At 39.2% G+C, this 22561-nt stretch overlaps 1 protein-coding gene across 4 annotated transcripts in view; it reads left to right on the top strand.

Moving 5' to 3' along the window:
- The window catches only part of Vopp1 (vesicular, overexpressed in cancer, prosurvival protein 1), a 75720-nt gene that overhangs the window by 6818 nt on the left and 46341 nt on the right, over positions 1-22561 (top strand). The window contains exons 2-3 of one of the 4 annotated variants that reach the window (XM_030255332.1): positions 12474-12630; positions 13669-13845. The exons of 2 other annotated variants lie outside the window; for them this stretch is intronic. In XM_030255332.1, coding sequence (XP_030111192.1) covers positions 13833-13845 — 13 coding nt within the window. In that variant the 5' untranslated portion in view covers positions 12474-12630; positions 13669-13832. The remainder of the gene's footprint in view (positions 1-12473; positions 12631-13668; positions 13846-22561) is intronic. One more of the 4 variants, XM_017321526.2, reaches the window with a different exon arrangement.

Genomic DNA, 22561 nt, shown 5'->3' with positions numbered 1-22561 from the left:
TTTCTGTATCCATTCCTCTGTTGAGGGATATCTGGGTTCTTTACAGCTTCTGACTATTATAAATAAGACTACTATGAACATAGTAGAGTATGTGACCTTATTACCAGTTGGAACATCTTCTGGGTATATGCCTAGGAGAGGTATTGCTGGATGCTCTGAAGTACTGTGTCCAATTTTGTGAGGAACCGCCAGACTGATTTCCAGAGTGGTTGTACAAGCTTGCAACCCCACCAGCAATGGAGAAGTATTCCTCTTCCACCACATCCTCTCCAGCATCTGCTGTCACCTGAATTTTTGATCTTAGCCATTCTGACTGGTATAAGGTGAAATCATAGGGTTGTTTTGATTTGCATTTCCCTGATGATTAAGGATGCTGAACATTTTTTCAGGTGCTTCTCAGACATTCAGTATTCCTCAGTTGAGAATTCTTTGTTTAGCTGTGTACCCCATTTTTAATAGGGTTTTTTGATTTTCTGGAGTCCAGCTTCTTGAGTTCTTTGTATATATTGGATATTAGTTCCCTATCAGATTTAGGATTGGTAAAGATCCTTTCCCAATCTAGTGGTGGCCTTTTTGCCTTGTTAACAGTATCTTTTCCCTTACAGAAGCGTTGCAATTTTATGAGGTCTCATTTGTCTATTGTTGATCTTAAAGCACAAGCCATTTCTGTTCTGTTCAGGAATTTTTCCCTGTACCCACATCTTTGAGGCTTTCCCCCACTGTCTCCTCTATAAGTTTCAGTGTCTCTGGCTTTTTGTGACGTTCCATGATCCACTTAGACTTCACCATTGTACAAGGAGATAAGAATGGATCAATTCACATTCTTCTACATGATAACTTTCAGTTGTGCCAGCATCATTTGTTGAAAATGCTGTCTTTTTCCACTGGATGATTTTTGCTCCCTTGTCAAAGATCAAGTGACCATAGGAATGTGGGTTCATTTCTGGGTCTTCAATTCTATTCCATTGGTCTACTTGTCTGTCACTGTACCAGTACCATGCAGTTTTTATCACAATTGCTCTGTAGTACAGCTTGAGGTCCGGCATGGTGATTCCAACAGAGGTTCTTTTATTGTTGAGAATAGCTTTTGTTATCCTAGGTTTTTTTGTAATTCCAGATGAGTTTGCAGATTGACTTTATAACTGGGTAAAGAATTGAGTTGGAATTTTGATGGGGATTGCATTGAATCTGTCGATTGCTTTGGGCAGGATAGCCATTTTTACTATATTAATCCTGCCAATCCAAGACCATGAGAGATCTTTCAATCTTCTGAGATCTTCTTCAATTTCTTTTTTTCAGAGACTTGAAGTTCTTATCATACAGATCTTTCACTTCCTTAGTTAGAGTCACACCAAGGTATTTTATATTATTTGTGACTATTGTGAAGGGTGTTGTTTCTCTAATTTCTTTCTCACTCCATTTATTCTTTGTGTAGAGAAAGGCCATTGACTTGTTTGAGTTAATTTTATATCCAGCTACTGCACTGAAGCTGTTTATCAGGTTTAGGAGTTCTCTGGTGGAATTTTTAGGGTCACTTATATATAATATCATATCATCTGCAAATAGTGGTATTTTGACTTCTTCCTTTCCAATTTGTATCCCCTTGATGTCGTTTTGTTGTCTAATTGGTCTGGCTAGGACTTCAAGTACTATATTGAATAGGTAGGGAGAAAGTGGGCAGCTTTGTCTAGTCCCTGATTTTAGTGGGATTGCTTCCAGCTTCTCACCATTTACTTTGATGTTGGCTACTGGTTTGCTGTAGATTGCTTTTACCATGTTGAGGTATGGGCCTTGAATTCCTGATCTTTCCAAGACTTTTATCATGAATGGGTGTTGGATTTTGTCAAATGCTTTCTCCGTGTCTAACGAGATGATCATGTGGTTTTTGTCTTTGAGTTTGTTTATATACTGGATTACGTTGATGGATTTCCTTATATTGAACCATCCCTGCGTCCCTGGGATGAAACCTACTTGGTCAGGATGGATGATTGTTTTGATGTGTTCTTAGATTCGGTTATCGAGAATTATATTGAGTATTTTTGCATCGATATTCATAAGGAAATTGGTCTGAAGTTCTCTTTCTTTGTTGGGTCTTTCTGTGACTTAGGTATCAGAATAATTGTGGTTTCATAGAATGAATTGGGTAGAGTACCTTCTGTTTTTATTTTTGGAATAGTTTGAGAAGAACTGGAATTAGATCTTCTTTGAAGGTCTGATAGAACTCTGCATTAAACCTATCTGTTCCGGGGCTTTTTTGGTTGGGAGACTATAGGACTGTTTAGATCATTAACCTGATCTTGATTTAACTTTGGTACCTGGTATCTGTATAGAAATTTGTCCATTTCATCCAGGTTTTCCAGTTTTGTTGAGTATAGCCTTTTGTAGTAGGATCTGGTGATGTTTTGGATTTCCTCAGGTTTAGTTATTATGTGTCCTTTTTCATTTCTGAATTTATTAATTAGGATACTGTCCCTGTCACCTCTAGTTAGTCTGGCTAAGGGTTTATCTATCTTCATTTTCTCAAAGAACAAGCTCCTGGTTTGGTTGATTCTTTGTATAGTTCTTTTTGTTTCCACTTGGTTGATTTCAACCCTAAGTTGGATTATTTCCTGCTGTCTACTCCTCTTGGGTGAATTTGCTTCCTTTAGTTCTAGACCTTTTAGGTGTGCTGTCAAGCTGCTAGTGTATGCTCTCTCTAGTTTCTTTTTGGAGGCACTCAGAGCTATGAGTTTTCCTATAAGGACTGCTTTCATTGTGTCCCATAAGTTTGGTTATGTTGTGGCTTCATTTTTCATTAAACTCTAAAAAGTCCTTAATCTCTTTCTTTATTTCTTCCTTGACTAAGTTAAAATTGAGTAGAGTGTTGTTCAGCTTCCATGTGAATGTTGTCTTTCTATTATTTATGCTGTTATTGAAGATCAGCCTTAATCCATGGTGATCTGATAGGATACATGTGATAATTTCAATATTTTTGTATCTATCAAGGCCTGTTTTTTGATTAATTATATGGTCGATTTTGGAGAAGGTGACATGAGGTGCTGAGAAGAAGGTATATCCTTTTGTTTTAGGATAAAATGTTCTGTAGTTATCTGTTAAATCCATTTGTTTCATAACTTCTGTTAGTGTATATGTGTCACTGTTTAGTTTCTGTTTCCAGGATCTGCCCATTGGTGAGAGTGGGGTGTTGAAGTCTCTCATTATTATTGTGTGAGGTGCAATGTGTGCTTTGATCTTTACTAAAGTTTCTTTAATGAATTTGGCTGCCCTTGCATTTGGACCATAGATATTCAGAATTGAGAGTTCATCTTGGAAGATTTTACCTTTCATGACTATGAAGTGTCCCTCCTTGTCTTTTTTGATAACTTTGGGTTGGAAGTCAATTGTATTTGATATTAGAATGGCTATTCCAGCTTGTTTCTTCAGACCATTTGCTTGGAAGATTGTTTTCCAGGCTTTACTCTGAGATAGCGTCTGTCTTTGCCCTTGAGGTTGGTTTCCTTTATGCAGCAACATGTTGGGTCCTGTTTATGTAGCCAGTCTGTTAGTCTATGCCTTTTTATTGGGAAATTGAGTCCACTGATATTAAGAGATATTAAGGAAAAGTAATTGTTGCTTCCTATTATTTTTGTTTTTAGTGTTGGCATTCTGTTCTTGTGGCTATCTTCTTTTAGATTTCTTAAAAGATTACTTTCTTGCTTTTTGTAGGGCATAATTTCCCTCCTTGTGTTAGAGTTTTCCCTTTATAGTCCTTTGAAGGGCTGGATCCGTGGAAAGATATTGTGTGAATTTGGTTTTGTCATGGAATACTTTGGTTTCTCCATCTGTGGTAATTGAGAGTTTTGCTGGGTATAGTAGCCTAGGCTGACATTTGTGGTTTTTTAGTGTCTGTATAACATCTGTCCAGGCTCTTCTGGCTTTCATAGTCTCTGGTGAGAAGTCTGGTGTAATTCTGATAGGTCTGCCTTTATATGTTTCTTGACCTTTTTCCCTTACTGCTTTTAATATTCTATCTTTATTTAGTGCATTTGTTGTTCTGATTATTATGTGTTGGGAGGAATTTATTTTCTGGTCCAGTCTATTTAGAGTTGTGTAGGCTTCTTCTATGTTCATGGGCATCTCTTTCTTTAGGTTAGGGATGTTTTATTCTATAATTTTATTGAAGATATTTGCTGGCCCTTCAAGTTGAAAATCTTTATTCTCATCTATACCTATTATCCTTATGTTTAGTCTTCTTATTGTGTCCTGGATTTCCTGGATGTTTTGAGTTAGGATCTTTTTGCATTTTGCATTTTCTTTGGTTGTTGTGTCCATGTTTTCTATGGAATCTTCTGCACCTGAGATTCTCTCTTCCATCTCTTGTATTCTGTTGCTGATGCTTGAATTATTGGTTCCTGATTCCTTTCCTAGGGTTTCTATCTGCAGAGTTGTCTCCCTTTGTGACTTCTTTTTTGTTTCTACTTCCATTTCTAGATCTTTGATAGTTTTGTTCAATGCCATCGCCTCTTTGGTTGTGTTTTCCTGTAGTTCTTTCAGGGATTTTTTGTTTGTTTGTTTCCTCTTTAATGTCTTCTACCTGTTTAGCAGTGTTTTCCTGTAATTCTTTGATGGATTTTTGTGCTTCCTTTTTAAGGGCTTCTACCTATGTTTAGCAGTGTTCTCCTGTATTTCTTTTTTTTTTTCATTTTTTTTATTAACATTTTTTTAATTAGGTATTTTCCTCATTTACAATTCCAATGCTATTCCAAAAGTCCCCCATACCCACCCCCACAATCCCCTACCCACCCACTCTCCTGTATTTCTTTAAGTGAGTTATTAATGTTGTTCTTAAAATCCTCTAGCAACATCATGATATATGATTTTAAATCTGAATCTTGGTTTTTAGGTGTGTTGGGGTATCCAAGACTAGCTGTGGTGGGTGTACTGGGTTCTGATGATGCTGAGTGGTCTTGGTTTCTGTTTTAAGATTCTTATGTTTGCCTTTAGTCATGTAGTAATCTCTGGTGTTAGATGTTCTAGCTGTTTCTGGATGGAGCTTGTTCATCCTTTGATTCTGTTAGTCCCTGACAGCACTCCTGGGAGTCCAACTCTCTCCTGAGTCCCAGTAGTCAGAGCACTCTCTGCAGGCAAGTTCTCCTCTGGCAGGGAAGGTACACAGAGGTCTGGGTCTCAGCTCTGCCTCCTGGCTGAGGATGAAGGCTGGAAGGGACCCTGTCCAAGAAGCTCTGTTGCTTCTGAGGCCATGTGCTGCCCTGCGTGGACTGGTCTCTGGGAGACCTGGGATACAAGATGACATTCTCAACTGAGTCCCAGGGTCAGAGCCCTCTCTGTAGGCCAACTCTCCTCAGTTATCCTAAGATCCTGAATGTGCTAGGGCACCTTCGGCATGAAGAGTCCTCTGGGGACCATGGGACCATCTGCTGAGTTCACGCCCAAGATGGCTCGGGGCTGGCGCTGACCTGAACGAACTCCAGCCACTGGTCGGGCAGGTTTTCTGTGTCCCTGTTCCTGTTGGCCCAAGCTCCTCTGGGTTGTTTTGGAACAAACGTGTTCTACTCACCAGTGATCCCAAGATCCTGGGTGTGCTAGGGTGCCTGCAGCGAGGAGAGTCCTCTGGAGACCTTGGGTGCTTTTTCATTTTAAACTGTCTGCTTTGAATATTTTATCTTCGTACTTTTGATGGCCCATATCACACGATTACATGTGCAGTTACAGAACACATGAGGAGGCAAAGGGTCCTGTCTGAGGACATTAAAACAGTTGGGGAAGCCCTTTCGTGGCTCCAGCTTCTGTTGACTGATACTCAGGACATTTGGTTTTGGGTTTTTTTTTGTTGTTGTTGTTTTGGGGGGGGTTGTGTGTGTGTGTGTGTGTTTCTTGAGATGGTTTCAATGTGTAAATTTGTTTATAGTTGACTTTGAACATCTGCATGAGGTTTTGTGGTAGTGCCCTCCGGCAGTCGCTCATCAAGGAATGCTGTTGAAAATCAGGCTTAGGAGTTTTATATCCTTGAATACATTGAGAATCTTCGCATTTTTAAGAGGGCTTTCCTGTCCCACTCTATCCTTTTATAGAAGGTTACTTGGATGTAGAAATTTGTATTTTTATTGAGTGAACATTCATGGGATGATTTATTCTATTACCAAGCCCTGTTCTGAGCACTTTATAAATACTAATTCATGATTCATCATAGCCCATCGTTATTTCAAGTGGGAGATATTGTATAATTTGTCCCAGGTCTTACTGTTGGTAAATGAGGGGATTGAGGCGCTTGGTTCTTTTGTTTCCCTACCATGATGCTCTACTTCTTCCCCAAAGTCGCTTGCATGGGAACATGGAGGGACTATACACCTTGCATTAGCCCAGAGAGATTTGTAGAGGTGTGAATTCCAACATGCAGGCAAACTGCCAGAACTCCTCCAGAAACTTCTCAGTTCTTCTTAGAGGGATAATCTAATTTAAATGTGACATTTCAGAGAAGGGAGTCAGATGTGTACTAGATAGCAGACATCAGCAAGAACATCCCAGGAAACCTGCTTGTTCAGTGGGACTCCTAGATGAGGACTTAAGAGCAGGAAGAAGCAGCTGACAACAGTATTCTACTCCACTGATGCATCCTGCAGCTCATTTCCTAGAACCACCCTTCTCTCCTGCTTAGTTTCCTATGAATTATATGATCAACTAACAGGAGTCCTTGTCTTATACTCTGCATACCCCACAATCACTGTCTACCACCTGGTTAAATACAAGCTTAAATGTATACCAGATATGTAGCATAATCTATAGGATCGCCACAGACTGGTTTCCATGAGTGGGAGAAGCTAAAAGCCCCCTTTGAGTAGTCCCCAGGTTCTAAGGTTAGATTTAGTTTTGCTGGCTGGCTCCCAAGAGCTCCTTCTAGAAGAGAACAGAACTTTAGCTCCTATTAGGGCTGATGGGATAATTCCCAGTGACCTTCACTGGGCCACAGTAAAATGCTGATTATACTTCGCTTGAAACAGGATTAACCAGACCCCAAGTGCTGGGGTATCTCTGAGACTTTTCCTCAGAGTACATTGTTTCACACAGTTGGTGACACTTTTGAAATGAGTTTAGTCATCCTTAGAAAGGCTACATCCTTCCTGAAGTGTGTGCTTTAAAGCTTTCTTTTTACGTGAGGCTAGGTGTTGGTGGTGAACACCTTTAATCCCAGCATTCAGGAGGCAGACGCAGGAGGAGTTTGAAGCCAGCCTGGTCTATACAGGAAGTTTCAGAACAGCCAAGGCTACACAGAGAAAACTTGTCTTGAAAAACCAAAACCAAACAAACAAAAAACTAAAACAACCAACCAACCAAATAAACAAAAAAAAATCAATTTATCTATGTATATATTTATTTTGGCTGTATGTACATGTCAGGCAAATGCTGTAGCTCTGAGCTATATACTCCCACTCCTGTAGAATATTGTTGAATATGACTCACCCATGCAAGTCTGTAAATTCTCCTATGTTTGTTCACGGGATTGTGGACTCATTTTATAGGTAGGACTAGCCTCAGTATCTTTTTGATCTTTTCTTGGGACCAAAAGCTGAGTATGTAATGCTCTTCTTCCAAAGAACAGTTGGTTTTGGCCAGGAAGAAAGGTCATCTGTGGGAGAGAAAGGGTGAGGAAGTGAATATTACCTTTTGAAGTTAGGGACATAAGAGGATTAGTGTATGTTTTTCTATAGTTCTATGTATTTTGTTGCTTAGAAATGTCAAAATTAGAACTTAGTTGTTACAGGGTGAGGCATTTTTATTGCTTTTCAAATGTTTCATACCCTGGAATTCCAACCTGTGAGTTTTCTAAGATCAATTTTTCCAGTGTCCTACTTTAACGAATATTTAAAATCTGAGCAATCATTCAATTCCAATGGAAAAGGCACCAGGTTTGTCCCTGGAAACTCCAAAGAAGGCTGGGTGGCAGCTACAGGTAAGTAAAAAGAAAGAAAAATGGCAAAGATAAATGAGCCACTAACACATGTAGCAAAGGAATTGCTCGGAAATAGTGAATGACTGTGACCAGATGTCCAGGGAGTGGTGAACATTGTCTAGAGCCTTTACTGTCCTTTAGCTTGTACAGATGATGAAGGCTAGCTGAGGGTGGGGACAAGGATGACATACACAGTAAGGATAGGGTCACAGTCATGGCTGGCCACTTAGTTAGGTCTGCAGCCCATGTGTAATTTCTAGGCACTTATGTTTTGTGGTCTCCCTGGGAAGTCTCTCAAATGTCTCCTCAGTGTGGCCATCTTTTCCACTCAAATAACTTCCATCCCAGTTGCCCTCCCTACCTTTGTCATTCCAGTTAATCCTGTTCCTTCCTGGTACATATCAGCTTCAAAATATCATGGAATTTATCTTCTACCATATAAGCAGTTTAGAGACAAATATTTTAATACCTTTAATTGTCTGAAACATCCTGGAAGACTAGGGATGTAGCTCAGTGGTAGAGGGTTAGCCTTGGATATGCATCACCTGGAGGAGATCTACTCTCAGTGCCATCAGAAATACGTACAGTGCTTGACACATAATAGAGACGTAGTAGATATTTGAATGAGGAAGTAGATAAATGGGTAAGTATCATATGATAGGATCTGAGCAGGGCTGTGGTAGGAGGAAGGTGAGTAATCAGGCTTGGAAGAGGGAGTGCCTGTGCAGTGTGCATGAAATTCCTGAAGCATTTGTTGAACTTGTAAGATATGTCAGTTCATAGTGAGAGTCCCCATTCTCATCCTAGTTAATCATCAATCCCATCCCCCTTTCAACTTCTTCAATCTTTATTTACATATCATTCTCCTATTTACCTCTTAGACAATTTCAGAATTTAGCTGCCAAGTTCTTTTTGTGTCTCTTTGTTAACTACAATGAAGTATTGCTTCTTATGAGATCTGTAAGGTTACTTTCCTGTTCATTTCTTTTATGCTCTTTTAGGACCCTGTGGTTAGTTTGGTTATAGAGCTAAGTGTTAGTGGGAAGTGATCTGTTATTTTATAAATGAGATTACTTTCATGGTGCACAGGAGATATCAGGGTGGTAGTTAAGTCTCATGTCTGGATGGCATTGTGACTAGATTATATAACCTCTTGGCATTTCATGGAGTAGCTGGGAATTTCTTAATAAGTTATGGGTGTGAGCTCTCACTCTCTCACTGACTCAGCTGATTCAATTGTAAAAAAAAGAGAAATGCCTGGCATTGACAGAGCTCTTTGCAAATCCCCACCTGGAGTTTAACTGGTTCCACAGGTTGGATTAAGAGATTCTTAACAGGCGCCAGAGAAATAGATCAGTTCTTCTAGAGTGCCAGAATTTGGTTCACAGCACCCAGTTAGGTGGATTATGATTGCTCTTAACTCCAGCTCCATGGGATCTACTGTTTTCATGTAATTCCCTTATAGACACATAATTAAAATATAAATAAAATGTAAAAGATGAAAAAATTAATATTTCATTTTTTTCACAAGCAAGATTGCAATGCCCAGGTCCCTGCCAAGATCAGCAAGATCTCTTGTCTACCTACAAGAGAGAGCTTCGGCTAATTCCTTATTTAAAAGTTGTGCTTCTAGTAAGTTGTTCCCTGCTCCAAAACATAATTCCATATCCATGCTGATGCAAGCAGCCCTAATTCCCTTTGTATTCTCTCCTTATCTTTCTGTCCTGTTCCTTCTCTTTGATATGGAGGTTATCTACATTTTCTATATTCACTTAAGGATTCTCCAAAATGTGTACTATTTTAACATCATTTTAGAGTAAATATGAAACCTTTTATTGTTGGTTTTAAAGAATTATAGTGGATTTGGTTTCTCATGTATTATAAAAATACAAAGTAAAATTATAGCATTAATCTTCTAAGGTATTCAGTGGTGTCTAAATAGTCTTAGTAATTTGATACTGATTATTATTCCTTTGAAAATACATAAATATCTTTTATACCAGTTGGAAATGTAATCGCATCCCCTTAAATCCTTGAAATTCCTTTCCTAAGGAATCTTATTGTAACAAATATTTATTTATGTTTGAACCGCTTAGTGTTAGCAACTAAACTTACACATTATTTTTATGAGCATTCATTTAGCTCTATGGATGTCTTAGTTAGGGTTTCTATTGCTGTGATAAAGACGACAATCAAACGCAACTTGGAAAGAGAAGAATTTATTTCATTGTACTTCCTTCACCTAGATACCTAGTCATCTAGTCACCTAGTCAAGACAGTTACTCAAGGCAGAATTCTAGAGGCAGAAGCCATGGACAGATGCAGTATTCTATCTTGTATCCCATGGCCTGACTCGTTTGCTTTCTTATTGTCTTACTTATTATTCTTTTGTTTTGAAAAGAGGCTATGACCAAGGCAACTTTGAAGAAAGCCGTTTTATTGGAGGCTTGCTTACATGTTAGAGGATTAGTCCATGACTATCATGGTGGGGATAGTGGTAGCAGGCAAGGATGGTAATAGAGCACTATCTGAGAGCTATATCCTGATCTGCAAGCATCAGGCAGAGAGCCCTTGTAGCTGACATGGGGTTTTGAAACATACTTTCTCCAATAAAGGCACACCTACTTCAACAAGGCCACACCTCTTAATCCTTCTAGTTCTTCTCAAATAGTCTATTCTCTAGTGACTAAGCATTCAAACATATAAGCCTTTAGAGGCTAGTCTCATTCAAACCATCATACCTATACATGAACCACCTGCCTATGTGTGGCATTGCCCCCACATCAATCATTAATTAATAAAATGTCCCACATATATATCCAGAAGCAATCTATGGAGGCATTTTTTCAACTGAGATTCCAGATAATTCTAACCAATCGGGACATTGGCTAAAATGTAAAGTAAGCATTTTTAAAAAATGGAAGAGTTTTCTTGTTTTATTTTGTAAATTTAACATACAAATTTTTTGGTATGTGAAAAGCTACATGTAATGAATTTATGCAACTTCACAAGTTTGAATATAACCATTCTGTACTCTACTCTGTATATAATAAACTTTCTACCTGCCTTCTGTAGTAGTTTGAATGAGAACGACCCACAAAGGAACATATGTTTGATTACTTCAATAGATAGAACTGTTTGAAAAGGATTATGAGATGTGGTCTTATTGAAAATATCTTTGAACCATTCTCAGTTAACTCTCTACCTTATGCTTGTGGGTCAAGATATAACCTCTCAGCTTCTGTGCCATCCCTATGTGCCTACTTCAGTGCTCCCTGCTGTGACAATCATGGACTCACACTCTAAATATGGCCCCAAATAAGTGTTTTTCTTTATGTTACCTTGGCTATGGTATCTTATTAAGGAAATAGAAAAGTAAGATATTAGTTGGTACCAGGAGTTGGGTAGTATTGTTATGGCCTTGACCATTCTGGTAGTTTTTGTTTTGTTTTGCTTTGCTTTTGTTTTTGTTTAGAATGTGGAATACTTAATAGGCCATCTTAATTGGCGCTTGGAAGACAGTGCTGCTGAGAGCAATGTAGACATTGGAGGCATAGCGCAAGAGGCTTAAAGGAGAACAATATTAGCAACTAGTCTGGAGATCATACTTGTGATATTGTGGCAAATAATGTGACTGCTTTTTACCCTTGTCCTACACATCTGCCTGGATTGAATTGAAAAAGTTTGGACTAATTTCATTGGCAGAGGAGATTTCAAGAGAGCCTAATGTTGACTCTGTTGTGCAGTTGCTAGCAGTCACTCATATGCTGCTCTGCAATGGCAGAGAACAAGCAGGGCAAAACAAAATGTAAAATACACAGTTTGAAGTGAAAAAAATGGGACTAGAAAATTTAACATTTGAGCTAAAGCATATGCTGAAAGAGATGACAACCCTGATGTGAAATGGAACAAAGGGAAAGGTGCCCTCAGGGCCAGACACCATCCAGCAGTTGATAAAAGAGGAAAGGCCTGAGGAATTTCTTCACTAAAACAAAGGAAAATTTACAAAATAAAAGAAAGCTTACTCACATATAATCCAAAGAGGGGGTCTGACTCTACCCAAGCAGGCAAATGAACTTGGCAACATTGACCAACTGATTCTGTCTTTACAGCCATGAGAGATGTATGAGTAAGTGGGATGTGGAATCTTTCTCAGTGATTAAGGAGAGCCATTGAAGAATTTGGCAGGGGAGTGTCTGTATGGAGGCCCTGAAATGCCATTGTGTAAAATGAAGCCTGGATGGCATTGGAAACCCTAGAGCTTTAGCTACATACTTGAAGTGAAACCAGCCCTAGAGAGAGAATTATGATGCAGTCAGCAAAGCTGGAAGGGCTGAGCCATCTAAGCCCTTTCGTGTGGGATATGGATCTATAGGATTTAGAGTTTGCCTTGCTGAGTTTCAATCTTGCTTTGGTCCAATATTTCCTCAGGATGTCCCATTCTTCCTTTTGGAATGGTAATGTTCTGTGCCATGTTCTACATATGTTGGAAGTATGTAATTTGCTTTTGATTCTGATTTTACAGGGGGTTACAACTAAGAGATTGCCTTGAGTCTCAGGAAAGACTTCAGCTTTGGACTTTTAAACTGTGTTGAGACTATGAAAGACTGCTCAGCACCATGCCTACCTGCCTGCTGCCTGCTCCCTGCCATGATGGTCATGGACTCTAAACCTCTGCAGCTGTAAGCCCCAAATAAACTCTATCTTCTCTAAGTTGCCTTTGGTCATGGTATCTTAGCAATAGAAACATAACTAAGATAGCAACTGAAACAGTAATAGTAAAAATTGAGCCTGCTAACACACTATAATGCAAAGCTATATTTTATACTACGGAATGACAATAGGAAAATAATCAAATATCTTTTTATATAGTTGTTTCCATAACAACAGAAATGTTTGAATATATAGTATATCTGTTGCCATTTATAACATATGTTTGAATCTGAGTAAGGTATTTAAGGCTTCAATTCTTGGCAGATTGAGGGTATGCACTGTGTAAACTGGGTGTGTTGTATGTTCAGAGCTAAGGTTACTATGAAGTCACATGATATGAAGTGAAGGGATGCTCCTAGAAACACCTTGGATAGTTCATGTAACAAATTTTGAACTGTTTTTTGGTCATTGCACGTTCTGAAAAATTTCACAACAGTGAAATTTTCACTCCATATTCAGTGATTTGACCCTATGCCCATATTTAGAAACTGCAGATTAGGAGACAGGTTCTCTTGAGCTGGTCTCATATCTTCCGTTCTCTGACTGAGTTGTGTTATGTCAGGAAGTGATTTCTTCCAGAAGTCCTTGTTCTTATTATGCAGTAAAGGAATGTCTGTTTCTTCCACAAGAATAGTTATTTTGTGTCCTTTCTCTTTCTGGGAAGTAGGGCTTTGGGTGTGACTTCCCAGACCCCCTGACCTGGATCTTAAGGCAACCCTGTCCTGTCATAAGAGAGTGACTATGCTCTGGATGTAAATGGTCTACAGATTGTTTTCCTGGCCATGTCATCCACCTCTGCAGTGAACATGACCAGATTGGGAAGTGCTGGAACTGCAGGCTAGTATGTGGGACTTTTCTTAAAATGGAGATTTCTTATTGAATATTTCCATTTCATACTGACTATAAAGAAGGAGCAGTTTAATTCATAATGTGGATGTGTGTATGTCTATTGAGAATGGCCTGCTGAGGGTGGAGACTGTAGATTAAAATATAAATCTCACTTGCAGACACTTGCCCTTTGCTTTTGTGTTCGTGGTCAATGTTCAGTACACCAGGACCAAGATTGCCCTGCTGTTTACTGTTAGCTGGTGTATCCCTGCTCCTGTCCATCACCATCACCTGCCCTGAGAGAGGGGTGAATGACTAGAATCATTGCTACCTTTTCTATCCCATGTCTGGATATAGTAAGTTGATCTTTGATTCATCAGACTTCCAAATTATTTGGGGTTCACTTGGAGTATCTGACCTCTGTGTGCCAGGACTATTCCTTCTTTGGTGACAAGAACCCCTCAAATAATCATCCTTGCTAGAAGGTCTAGGAAAGTATCTGTACCTCACCCAGAGTCAAAACTTTTCAACTTTAATGCCCCATAGGGGACCAGCTCCTTGAAACCTATGCCTCCATGCACCTTATCCCCCTGTAGCTACCCCAGGTTCTTTCTAGATGGTGAGGAAACATCACCACCGCCTGGACTATATAGGCTTTGTCCGCTATAGGAAATGCTAGGGTTTCATTATCTTGATGTCCAGTTACAGAACTTACACTTACAGCATACAGATAGGCTTGCTTGCCTTTATCTTACTTCTAATGTGTTGTGGCAAAGATGCTGGTAATTATGGACTGAGTTTCTCAAGTTTCTAGATGAAATCTTGGGCCAAGAAGAATGCTGTAAACCTAAGAACAGGCTGGTGAAAATAAGGACGGCAGAGTCTTAGGTAGAGAGCACATGACAGAGGCCTTCTGTACTGTAAGGACATAAGCATGGATTCTTTGTGGATAAGGTCAAGCTCATTTTGTCATCTGATGATAGGGGATACAGGGTACTCACCACACTCTGATTTAGAAGCTCTTCAATAAGTCTTTTGGTTTTTCAGAAGGAATTGAATATCTAAACTTTTATGTTAAGTTTCTGTATCTTAAAACTACTATGGGGAAATAAAACACTCACACAGGATGGATAGTTGGAGATCATCATTCCAACCCAACTTTCAGTAAATCTGTGCGTTCAGTATGCATGTGCTTAGTTCTCTGTGTTCAGAGGTCTCTGTAAAGGTGTTTTCCTGCTGTTTCTTAAGTTTATCTAATGTACTGGCTGTTTTTGTGTCATCAGAGAGGAAGGAGCCTCAGTTGAGGAACTGCCTCCATGAGATCCAGCTGTAAGGCATTTTCTTAATTAGTGATTGACTGATGGGAGAGGGCCCAGCCCATTGGGGGTAGTACCATCCCTGGACTAGCAGTTCTATGAGAAAGCAGACTGAGAAAACCACAAGGAACAAGTCAGTAAGCAGCATCTCTCCATGGCTTCTGAATCAGTTCCTGCCTCCAGGATCCTACCCTATTTGAGTTCCTGTCTTGATTTCCTTCAATAATGAACAGCAATATGGAAGTCTAAGTCAAATAAAACCTCTCCTCAACTTGATTCTTGGATATTGTGTTTTGTAGCAGCAATAGAAACCCTAACTAAGACATTTGAGATTCTGTAATTTGCAGGAAGTTGGGAAGATGTATTGGTTCACAGAAGGTTAAATTTAAAGACTGCTATACTTTAATGTTAGAGAAGTGTGAGGTTTTATATAATATGTGATAAAGTGAGCCTAAGATGACTAGGTACTTCCTAGCCTTGTTATCAGTTGCTAGAAAGCCTCCGAAGTCACTGGAGGCAGCTCACTGCTGCTTTTCACAGTTATCCAGTTTTGTGGGGAGAGGCAGCCTTAGTCTTGTCAAGATCCTGTGTGTGGTATCCCTGGCATTTCTGTCTTAATTCCTCAGAATTGGGGAGGTAATGCAGGGTTGAGACTGGAAGTGAGCAGGTTGGTAGGTTAGGACAGTGAATCAAACCTCTACCACTTCCAAGAATCAATTCTCTACCACTTCCAAGAGCTTTTGACTATTCTGAAGCTTTAGAGCTCACCTTCGGCTGCTAAAATCCAGGTCAGTGGGATTATGATATATCTGGCTTTCTGCCAGGTAGGACAGTTAGATGTGGGTCAAATGTGATTCTGCTTCACTCATTTGCAAGTCAAAGACTACCCTTCTCCTGTTTCCCTGAGGCACTCAGGGTAGAGTATGGAATTCTATATTCGTGGAGGAGCGGACTGTAGCAGTAAAAATCAAGGCTCAGCTATACACAGTGTAGGCTCTGAGTGATCTCAGCCCTCCTACTTAGGCCTCTTCACTCTTAGCCCTGCCATTCCATTTCCAAGCTAGAGGCCTTAATTCAGGTTTTTCTTAGCATTTGGGTTTGGGCTATACAGAGAGATACACAACGTATTTGTATGTTTTCACATTAACTTTTAATTTTAGAGTAATTTTTAGATTTAGAAAAGTTGTTAAAACTTTTGCAGAGTTCCTGTGTAGCTATTATCTAATTTTCTGTCTAGGAATATTTGGCACTGCTATAGTATGTTTGCCTGAACAACAATAAAACTCAGTCATGAGTCCAAACCCTCCCTGCTCTCCTTCAAATTCATGGCTTCATTTTCCACTAATTATTATTGCAAGCAAATATGTATGCAAATATATATTTATACATATTCCTACATAGGGGTATATTGCAGAATATAAACTGTTCAGTCCATATAATACTTGTATGGCAAGTTTCAGTGCAGACTGTTTGGCACTGAGCAACTGCCATACTCTTCCCTGGGGAAGACCATGTCTCTGGCTCCCAGCTCTGCTCAGTTACCTTAGTTCGTAGGGTTGATACCTTGTGGGCATTCCCTGTCCATGTGTCCCCTCATTGTTCAGACCATGTTTGGACAGTCATGTTGGTTGGGGTAGCTTCTGATTGAACTAGGAGACGCAATCCCAAGGTAAATTCCCCGATCCTCTGGCTCTTAGAATCTGTTCACCCACACTTCTGCAGTGCTTGCTGAGTCTTAGAATGGGAATGTTTTGTAGATGTATCCACTGGCTGGGACTCCGCGTTTTGATCGGTTGTGGTTCTCTGTATTGGTCTTCATCTGTGGCAAAAAGTTTTCTTTGATGAGGGGTGATAAACTCATCTGTGGGTATAAGGACAGATATTACAGATTATAAGGAATTATGCTGTTTTAGTAAATTAGTGGTTGTAGATTCTCCTCCAGTAACCATGGATTCCGCAGCACTGAGTAGCTAGCTCAGGTGTTTTGTTTGCAAGTAGATCTGTGAGCCATATGCACCCCAGAAAAGGGCATTGGGTATCCTGGAACCATGGTTACAGATGGCTGTGAGCCATCGTGGGAGCTAGGAATTTTTGTGCCTTGCTACTTTTTAGAAGAACATATTTCCAAGTCTTTGATTCTGGTAATACTTAACATCTGTGCTTTAAAATAGTGTACATGTACTTACAAATCTTGATTCAACAGTGTTTGCATTATTTTGTCTGTCTTTGTGTATCCTCAGTATATTTTTTATGTCAGTCAGTACAAATACAATAAAATACTGAATGCACTCTAATATGTGTTACATTTTATGTCTATATTAGGATACTATGTATGAATATTTTATATATCAATGTTTAGTAAAAGTCCATATTAATCCTAATTATGTATATTTAAATTTTGTTAACCCTTGAGCTATGTAGAAATGCCAGAATTTCATTTAATTCATTATCTATCTATCTATCTATCTATCTATCTATCTATCTATCTATCTATTTATTTGGGTTTTTTCGAAGTTTCTCTGTGCCCCAGCCATCCTGAAATTCTCTCTGTAGATCAGGCTGGCCTCCAACTCATCTAAATCCAACTGCCTCTACCTCCTACCTCCTGAGCACTAGAATGAAAAGCATGTACCACCACACTTGGACCACTTAAAATACTTTCAATCTTTGGGAATTTCATACAGTGTGTTTTGATTTTATTCACTTTTCAATCCTCCCTGATTCAAGGTTCACATCTACCTTTCTACCTTCTCTCCTACAGTCATTGTTCTCCTCTCTCTATCTCTCCCCTCCCCCCCCCCCAAAAAAAAATACAAGGGCCCACCAAGCCCAATTTGTGTTGCCTATTTACTCCTCAGTGTGCTATCATCCACTGGAACTGGATAATGTTGATGTCCTACCAGGATCCACCTTTAAAGAAAACCTTCTCTCCCTGACCAGAAGCCATTGTCCATAGCTCCTAACTTGGAGGACTTAGAGGTGGGGTTTTTAATCACTTCCTACTCCGTGTTTAGAGTGCTGATTAGCTTGACATTGTGCAAGTGTCCTGTAGATGACACAGCAGCTGTGATGTCATGAGTGTACCCTGTCATGTACAGAAGACACTGTTCAGCTTCAATGCTTCCCAAACTCTGGCTCTTAGAATCTTGTTCTTAGCCATTCTGAAAAGGGGGAGATGAAATTTCCAGGTTTAATTTTCATTTTCCTAAGTATCAAGGATGCTAATCGCATTTTGAAATATTTTCAAGTCATCTTTCTTTTTTCTCTTCAGAACCCCCTCCAGATTCATAGCCCATTTTAAAACCTGATCATTTTTTTCTTGACCATTTTTGAGTTGTTTATATCTTTTGTATATTAGTCCTCTGTCAGATATATAGATGTCAGGGATTTGTTCCCATCTTTCTCTTTAGATTCTCGAGATAGTTTCCTTTGTTTTTATGAGAACCCACTTGTCAGTTGATATCCATAACTCCTAGGCAGATAGCATTCCATTTCAATAGTTACTTGGTATGGTTCTGCCTATGGTTTTTTTGTTTGTTTGTTTGTTTGTTTTTGTTTTTTTTTTCTAGAGATTTCAACATTTCGGGTTTCAAATTGACATCTTTGATCCATTTGAAGTTAAGTTTTTGTTAAGTGTGCTGGGTACAGATCTAATTTCACTCTTCTAATGTGTGGGCACCCAGTTTTCCCAGCCTCATTTGTTGACAATACCATCTTTCTCCAGTTTATTTTAGTAGCCTGCCTATAATAGACTTTCCTATACTGTCCTACTCTGTATACAGTGTTTATGTTTGTAGCCTGCCTATAGTAGACTTCCCATTTCTGCCTGCCCATGGAATGCCTTGAGCAAGATGATTTCTTCCCTTTCCTCAACATGTTTTTGGCATTTGTCAAATCTCAGATGGTTGTAGTTATGTGTGCTCATGTTTGGATCTTCTGTTTTGCTATATTGATAAATACATGTGCTTCTGTGCCAGTTCTGTTTTATTATTACATAGTTCTGTAGGTCTGGTAGTCACTTCAACATTGCTCTTTTTGTTTTTTCCATCTGGGGTCTGTTGTAGTTCCATATGAATTTTAGAATGGTGTGAAGAATATTGTGGGAATTTTGATTTGGATTGTATTGAATCTGTAAACTGCTTTGGGTACAGTGGTCATTTTGTAGCACTGATTCTGCAAATCCATGAGTATGGGAGTCTTTCCGCACTCTAGTGCCTTCTTCATTGTCTTTTTGTCAGAGAGTTAATGTTTGCATTGTAAAGTCTTTCACCTCCTAATTTAGATTTCTTCCTAAATGGTCGTTTCCCTTTGAAGCTTTGTAAATGGGAATGTGTATTTTGGTAGTGTATATGAAAACTATTGATGAATAGGAATGCTATTGGTTTTTGTAGTTAATTTTGTATTTTGTGTAATTTTGTGAAATTATTGATCACTTATACATGTTTTCTGGTTGAGTCTTTGATATCTCTTGTGTATTATATCCTATTATTTCCAAATAGTGATAATTTGACTTCTTTTCCTATTTGTATCTTTCAATTTCCTTCTCTTGCCTTATTGTTCCAGCTTATTGTGCCTTAGTGCTTCCAGTACTACATTGGAAACAACTGGTGATAGTAGGCAGCCCTGTCTTATTCCTGATTTTAGCAGATTGCTTGGAGTATCATTCCATTTACAGTAATGTTAGCTGCATGTTTACCACTTATAGACTTTATTATGTTGAGGTGTGTTCCCTCCAGCCCTGTTCTCTTTAGGACTTTTATAGTGAAGGCATGTTGGGTTTTTTGTTTTTTGTTTGTTTGTTTGTTTCTTTCTTTCTTTCTTTCTTTTTTATTGCGTCCCGCTCGACCGGCAAGAAAGACGCAACAAACCAGAATCTTCGGCGGCAAAAGCTTTATTGCTTGCTTCTCAGGAAGATCCTGAACCGGGAAAATGGCGCTGCTTTTATAACCCGCAGCGTGACATTTCAGCACCTGATATGGCGTGACAGCTCCTGGTTCGTGGCTTGCCCATCACCCCACTATTACACCCCGAGAATGGGAGTGACTAGGAGTGAATTCACTCTTGCACCTGCGTACAGGACTTGTTTACTAGTTAGGCACAGCGGAGGCCCGCGCCATCTTATAATGGCGATTGCTCGCTGCACAAACGGCTCTCCTCAGAGATTACTGGCGGTATGCACGCGATTGCTTGCAGCACATACCGGCTCTCCACACTTTTTTTTTTTTGAAGACTTTTCATGAATCTATTGAACAGATCATGTGATTATTTTCTTTAGGTGTGTGTGTGTATTGAATCACCCTAGAATTTTTGAGACAAAGCCAACTTGATCATTGTAGTTGACCTTTTGATTTATGTCTGAGTTTGACTTGCAAGTATTTTATTGAGGATTTTTGCAACTATTGATCTGTAGTTTTTTGTTTGTTTGTTTGTTTGTTTGTTTTTAATCTTTGTTGTGTTTTCATCTGGTTTTGGTATTAGAGTAATACTGGCTTTGAAAAAGGAGTTTGGGTGTTCCTTATGTTTTTCTTGAATAACTTAAAAGTATTTGATTATAGATCTTTGACAGTCAGAATTGATAGAATTCTGCTGTGAATCCATCTGGCCCAGAACTTTTTCTTACCTGGAAGGCTTTTTTTAATTATTCTTCCAATTGTAGGAATCAGTTCTCTCCTTCCACTAAATTGATCCTGGTAATTGAACTCAAGTTGTCAGGCTTGGTGACAGACAAGTTTAATACTACCTGATATACCACTGAGCTATTTTACCAGACCACTTCTTACTACTTTGTAGATGAAAAAGTCAAAACTCAAAACCAATTGGCTACCAGGCCCAAATCTTTCCGGGCTGTTGACGCACAGAAGCAGGCGTTGTGCTGTGTATTGTGCCATGTTTGTCCCAGTAGGTCATGCAGGTTTTAGATATGAGTGATGTGATCATCTACTCAGCTCAGGGCATCTTTAATCTCAATTCTGAAACTTTTGGTTTTGCTTGTTTTGTTTGGCTTTTGTAATTCTTCCTGTGAGATTCCTGGGCTTTCAGTATTATGTGTGTCATGAGAAGCTGTGACATACTTTTCTTTCTAAAATAGAAATCAGATGATGGACAAAGTAAAGAAGGACAGTTTTTCATGAGTTGCCCTCTGCCTAGGCTTTGGGCTCCTTTTTTCTGCTGATGTTTGTGGAGTGTTGTTGGCCTTTCTCAGCACAGAAAGGTGGTTTTCTTAGTGAAGTTGTTATGTATTTATCTGGTGCTTTGTTTTTGTTTCTGAAGATGTGGTAAAGAATGTCATAGTTACTTTTCAATTGCTGTGACCAAATATCATGATTATGCAACTTAGAAAGAATTTTATATGGGGCTGGTTCCACAATGTTAGAACCTATGGCCATCATGACAATTAGTATGGGAGCAGGCAGGCAGACACAGCATTGGAGCAGTAGCTGAGAGCTTCCATATTGATTCACAAGCATGAGGTAACACATCTCCTTTATCAATGTCACACCTCCCAGTCCTTCCCAAACAGTCCTACTTTGTACCATAATTCCAGCATATAAGCCTATGTGGTCCATTCTTAGTCAACCTAAAATATTCCACTTTCTTATTCCCATTGGCTTGAGGCCATATTGCAATGAAAAATGTATTTATACGAACTTAAAAAGTCCCAGAATCTTTCACAGTTTCAACATGGTTTAAAAATTACAGTCTTTTTTGAAACTCAAGGTAGTATCTTAGTTGTATCTCCCTGAAAAAGCAAAAGCAAGAAGGAAACCTCATATTTTGGACAAACAATGGTACAAAATATACACTATTATCCCAATTGGGAGGAAGAGGGCATAGGACGGAAATACTGAACCAAAGCAAGACTGAAGTCCAGCAGGATAAACTCAGTCCTGGAGCTCCATGTCTGATGTCAAAGAAGTTAGATGGCACCACCCTTTTTGCTTTGTTGACTATAGCACACCTCCCTCTCCGGGCCTGCTTCCATTCCTTGTAAGCAATTTTCTTTGGCAGACATCCTACTGCTCTGCTGCCTCCAACATCCTGGTATTTCTACTTCATTCCAGGTTTGACTTTCATAGCTTTATGCAGTGGCCTCTCAAGGCTTCCATGCACACACCTGATTTCAGCAGATTCACTTCATGACAGGAAGATTCTACAACCCCTTACACATGACTGATGTCGCCAGACTAAGTTGCCTGCTTGGGATGGAGCCTGGCTCTCTTGAATTACATTTGCATAAACTTTCTTTCTGTTGCATAAGCTTTCCTTTACTGTAGGAGTAGAACATTTCTTATGTATTTCCTTTTAACAAATTGGAAGGTTTTCAGGCTGTGGCCTTGCCCTGAGGGCATCACACCCTTTATTCCATTTAGAATGAGGCCTTCCTTATCTTTTCCAGCATAAATCTTAGTTCAAATATTAAATTGCTTGGTGCTCTTTTTTTTCCTTAATTTGTACAGTTTTGTATTTTTTTCCTAGCTTGCCTGTTTTTCTGTTATAGACCTACATAAGAATGATTACTAATAACTGTACCACAGAGACAATATTGTGCTTTCTTGAAATCTCCTCTGCCAATGAAATTAGTTCAAAGTTTTTCAGTTTTGCCTCAGTCAACAATTTCTAACCAGGGCAGAAAGCAGCCATGTTCTTTGCCAGAATACCATTAGAATGGTCTCTAGCCCAGCTACAACTATTGTTTCCTTCTGAAACCTCTTCAGCTGGATCTCCACAGTCCACATTATTCTCAGAACTGTTGTTT

The sequence above is a fragment of the Mus musculus genome, chromosome 6, assembly GCF_000001635.26.
Source record: "Mus musculus strain C57BL/6J chromosome 6, GRCm38.p6 C57BL/6J".
NCBI classification, from domain to species: Eukaryota; Metazoa; Chordata; class Mammalia; order Rodentia; family Muridae; genus Mus; species Mus musculus.
Note: the sequence above shows the minus strand (reverse complement) of the source record. Positions and strands in the feature narration are given on the sequence as shown.